The sequence below is a fragment of the Benincasa hispida genome, chromosome 11 (assembly GCF_027475165.1).
Source record: "Benincasa hispida cultivar pf3 chromosome 11, pf3_genome.v1.1, whole genome shotgun sequence".
Classification (NCBI taxonomy): Eukaryota; Viridiplantae; Streptophyta; class Magnoliopsida; order Cucurbitales; family Cucurbitaceae; genus Benincasa; species Benincasa hispida.
This window is the reverse complement of record NC_143488.1, coordinates 13,504,101-13,509,065: the sequence shown is the minus strand read 5'-3', so window position 1 is coordinate 13,509,065 and position 4,965 is coordinate 13,504,101. Positions and strand designations below refer to the sequence as shown.

The window sequence follows — 4,965 nt, the reverse complement described above, 5'->3', positions numbered from 1 at the left end:
CCTAGCCTATCCAGTCCGACCTAATTTATCTCAAATTTAAAATGTCCATGTGGCGTCTAATCATCTTCTAATAAATGTAATTCACAACTCTGTTAGCTTTTTAAGAGCACCTTACAAAAAAAAAAAAATCATCTTCGTCCTAATCTATAATTGGCTACCAATTTCTAGAAATGAATCAAATGAATCTCTTTCCAAATATGAAAAAATTACCTTTATTTATAGGAGAAATGTGAGTACAAGTTTGCTAAAGAAAGCTAACAAATCAAAAGATAACAAACAAACTATTTGACTACTAATTCATAATTAACTAACTATTAATTAACCTTACAAATGTTGCCTTCTTGGTTCACCATGATCCGTCATCGAGGAAATCATGAAGCCAAATGGAAATTGTTAGGGGCAAAATAAGACTTTAAGTCAGCAAAGTTGAATACCATATTGGTAATTCAATACGTTATTGAAACTATACTTTTCCAACATCTAAGTAGCCACAGGGAATCTAGCTTTTCACAGATGAATCATAATTAGATCTCCTTCTTCAAAATCCACTGACCAGCGAGACTTGTCTTTAGCTTCTTTACCAGACAAAGTAGTCTTCTTCAGATGATCAAGGACTTCTCGATGAAGCTCTTTAATTCTTTCAGCCATATTTTCAACATCCACAAAGGAAGGTAGATTAGCAATGTACACTACTTCAAAAGGACATCTTCCAATATATCTATTCTTCATGTTATAGTCATGTGGATCTCCTCTTACTCCATATCGATTGTCTCGTCTCATTCTATAGTCAACAAAGTCATTTTCTTGGTCTTCCACACTTGAAGAATCCCATTCTTGGAAATATTACCATCGTTCTTGGAAATTGAGTCAAGGTTCTTGGTGTTCTTGGAGTTGTCTTCGATGAAAATGTTTGCCTTTGTCCTCTTTCTTGCATAGGTTCTTGATGATTTCAAGCATATTTTGGCTGCGCCATGCCGCTATTTCCTCTCTTTCCCCATTATTGAACAAAACGAGAATGTTTGCAAATTTTGAGAAGGCACTGTCATATTTTCAATCCTTCTTGTGAGGGTTTTCGTAGCTTCTTGCATCATATTCATCTTATTATGAAGATCTCCCAAAGAATTTTCAACAGACAATAAACATACCGTTGATAATGTTGGAGAGAGGGTAGGGGTTTCTTCCACCTCTTGGTCGGCCATCGGTCCAATGAAACTTGTAGCTTTGATACCAATTTTTAGAAATGAATCAAACGAACCTTTACCTCTAAATGAGGGAAAATGACCTTTATTTATAGGAGAAATTTAAGTATAAGTTTGTTAAAGAATGCTAACAAATCAAAAAATAACAAACGATTCAACAACTAATTATTTAACTAACTAACTATTAGTTAACCCTACAAAGGTATTCTCCATATGCCACTAACACGGCCTCCACCAATTCTTTCTTCCTCTCACTCTCATATTCATCTTCCTTCATTCATGGCTTCCTCAAATAATTTTCTTGTCAACCCCTGACCTTTGCCAGATCTAGTAGTGCGGATCTGGGTGAACATATGTGGGTGGTGAACACATTTCAGATGTCGGATCTAAGATGAAACAATGCGAGGCTTGTGAATCAGAACTATTTAATGTGGGGTATGAAGTTGCAGAGCTCCACGAACAGACGTCCATGAACGGATTGATTTATCGAAGATTTTGAATTTTAAGTCAAAATACGGAATCTATAAAAAGGAAAATTTGCAATTCAAGGAAAAATATCCTTCATAAAAAAAATTCATAAAACTAAGGGAATGATATTGTGACAAATCTTTCATTAATCAATAGAAATTGAATTTAATAAATGTCATTTTAAAAAGACAAAAATAGACTGATAAGAATAAGAAAGCCAAAAATTTCTCATTAAAATAATTCAAATTTTTAGGACGTGTAGAGAGAATTTTGTAAGTATTTATTTATTATCCCTTTCATTGTCAGAGCTGATACTAAATCCGGCCCTTGCCAATGGGCTGTTTAATCTTTGAAATCTCAAACCATAGACCCAGCATTGAAGCTCACAAATCCATTGGTTTTTGAAGCCCAAAGGCACCAGCGATGATCATCGCTGTCGGGGCACAACAACCAAAAACGCCCTGGTCTATTTCATCATCTTGATAAGCTTTTCGCCATTTCTGAAAATTCTACGCCATGGGGGTGGCTTAAATTGACTCAGCCGCCTGTTTGATTGTTCAATTGGATGGTTTCGGGCCTTAGAGCTTTCCACAGAAGACGAGGGCTTCAGCTTTCAATTGGGTGAGTTTTCTCCATCATTTTGTCTTCACTTCTTTCTTCTAATACTGTTTACATGAGTTTCAAATAGTTCTAAGATGTGTTGAGGACTTGAAAATCCAGTTTAGTTTGTCTTCCTCTGGAAAATCATCCTTGGAATTTTGTTTCATTTGTACAGTGAGAATTTAGCTGTGTGAGTGTTTGAAAATGGGGTCTTATTTCTTCCTCAATTGGCTGTTGGATGCTGTTTTTTTATGCCTTTATGCAAAGTTGTTTTTCATGGGAGGAGTATTTAAACCATCTTCCATCGAATTTGAGAAAATTTTGCCACTGTGAACATAGGGAAGATGACCCTGATTGGGCTTTGAAAATTTTAGTTTAACCCATGGTTTCACTTGTACCATCCATATACATTGATGCTGAAGCTTTTTCTTGTCTGTCAATCAAGTGTTCAATCACACCTAACTTTAATAAACTGTATGGACTTTAGATATGATTTATGGAACAAACTGAATTCCATTTATCTTTTTGTTTTGGTACCATATCACAGCACTATTAAACAAGACTAACTTCAGTTTATTAGATAGATTAAATCCTAGTTTGAGTCATAAACTTCCACAGTTATTTTGTGTTGGCCAATGAATTTTCAGATATCATATATCTTAGTCCCTCAACTTTCAATTGCTTTGTTGTAGTCTCTAAACTATGCATTGGAAACTATTTTAGTCCATATCATTAAATTTCTATTAATTACTTATCAAAACTCATATTTATTTGGAACCTGAACAGCAAACATCTAACCGAATATATGTAGCTTCAAACATTTGCCTTTATGAACATCAATTGATAATGTGCTTCCAATAAGTTTCTATTAACTATTTTTTTTTTAATATTAACCGTAGAAGATAAAAATAAAACAGCATATTTGAATGTCCAAAACCAAATTAGATTTAAGACTATTAGGATTTTAACATAACTTGAGAAAGTAAATAGAACTTGCATAATCTCATTAAAGTGGAAGCAAGTTGTTAAATAGTACATCCAAATACAGGGGAAGTAACAATGTAAAAGACTAACTAACTAACTAAGTAATTACATTTAGTATAATAAACTCTATTAAAACATTTGGAAATTCATTCTTTTAACAACAATAATGATTATTTTCATCCCCAATCTTCTCTTGCTTTGCTTCTAAAACTTTCATCTCTCCTTGAAAGAAGGAAATGTAATATTTACACTTTTCTGATATTTCTGTAAAAGTTACTTCAAAACTATATCTTACCTGTTGACATATCCTTGCCAGCAGTGGAAGGCATGGCAGCTCCAGCAACAGCAGATGTTTGTGATGCAAATGCAGCACATGTCACAAATGGCGATCTCCGAGTACTGCAACCGAAATTTGATATTTACGGGCAACGGCGAGCATTTTCGGGACAGATAGTGACAGTCAAGGTATTTGAAGACAATGTTTTGGTAAGACAGCTTCTTGAAACCAAAGGTGAGGGGAGGGTTCTTGTGATAGATGGGAATGGAAGTAGGAGATGTGCATTGTTGGGAGGTAATCTTGGGCAGTTATCTCATAACAATGGGTGGGCTGGGATTGTCGTAAATGGTTGTATAAGAGATGTCGATGAGATCAATAATTGTGATATTGGTGTGAGAGCATTAGGGACCAATCCATTGAAGTCAAACAAGAAAGGGATGGGAGAAAAGCATGTGGTTCTTGAAATTGGTGGCACTTTGATTCATGAAGGAGAGTGGCTGTATGCTGATAGTGATGGCATTTTGGTGTCCAAATTTGAGTTGTCTGTATGAATAGATAGCCTGATCGAGGAGCATAGGAAAACTCTCTATTGCTTGTTTTCAAGGCTTTCTTGGCTCTGGTTATTGAGTTCCTTCAAAGTGTATTGGATTAAGTTATGCTATCTCTTTCATTATATTCAATGTATTTGTGATTCTAAATGAAGGGGTGATTAGAAAGTCAATTGTTGGGTTCTTTGTTTTGGAAGCACTTATTAGAATGTTGTGTACGTTGTAGTCAAGATCTGAAAAGAAACCAAGGTCATGCATCTACTGTCTTTTGAGTTTATGAATTATTTTAAAATTTTTAAATAATGTTGTGATTTAATGTTGAAATTATGACTTGATTTTATTAAGAGGGAATTCTTACCCTATATTTGAGACTAGCTTTTGAATCATACTTTCTACCAACCCACAAGGTTTGCATAATTGCTTCTCTCTTTTTTTCCTCATAAATTCAAGATGACAGACTATGATTAAAATATAATTTTCATTGAGAATTTTTCATCCAGGCTGATGGAAAAAAAAAGGTTAATTTATAAATTTAGTCTTTGAATTTTTCGGCATGTTTTAATTATGTGTTTGATGGGCCTTTAAATTTTAAAAATGTCAAAAGGTTTCAAATTTTTAACTTTGTGTTTAATAGGTTGGTCGTATATTCAACATTTTTTTCAAAAAAAAAAAACAATCAATGAATTTATTATACAAAAATTTAAACTTTGTGTCTAATAGATCATTAAACTTTGAATTTTGTGTTCAATAGGTTTATGAATTTAAAAATGTCAAATAGGTCAATGATGTATTAGTACACAAAATTAAAAATTTAATGCTAAGATACAAATTTTTAGATCATAATTATAAATTTAATGCCTCATTGGAGAAAATTGAAAGTTAAAGATAC

The 4,965-nt window shown here is 33.5% G+C and overlaps 1 protein-coding gene across 2 annotated transcripts; it reads left to right on the top strand.

Annotated features, from left to right (window-relative positions):
- The first annotated feature begins 1,900 nt into the window (after positions 1-1,900).
- LOC150032412 (putative 4-hydroxy-4-methyl-2-oxoglutarate aldolase 3) lies at positions 1,901-4,249 on the top strand. Of its 2 annotated transcripts, none has more exons than XM_090306848.1 (2): positions 1,901-2,288; positions 3,568-4,249. In XM_090306848.1, exon 2 carries the CDS (start codon positions 3,579-3,581, stop codon positions 4,077-4,079), a length of 501 nt encoding a protein of 166 aa, XP_090162974.1. In that variant the 5' UTR covers positions 1,901-2,288; positions 3,568-3,578; the 3' UTR covers positions 4,080-4,249. The 2 variants fall into 2 exon arrangements, with proteins under 2 accessions (XP_090162974.1, XP_090162975.1); XM_090306849.1 differs by having other exon boundaries at positions 1,978-2,288; positions 3,571-4,249.
- Positions 4,250-4,965: the final 716 nt, after the last annotated feature.

What these genes read in the sequence shown, in the direction of transcription:
- LOC150032412 (XM_090306848.1), top strand. Translation starts at nt 3,579, where the DNA reads ATGGCAGCTCCAGCAACAGCAGATGTTTGTGATGCAAATGCAGCACAT.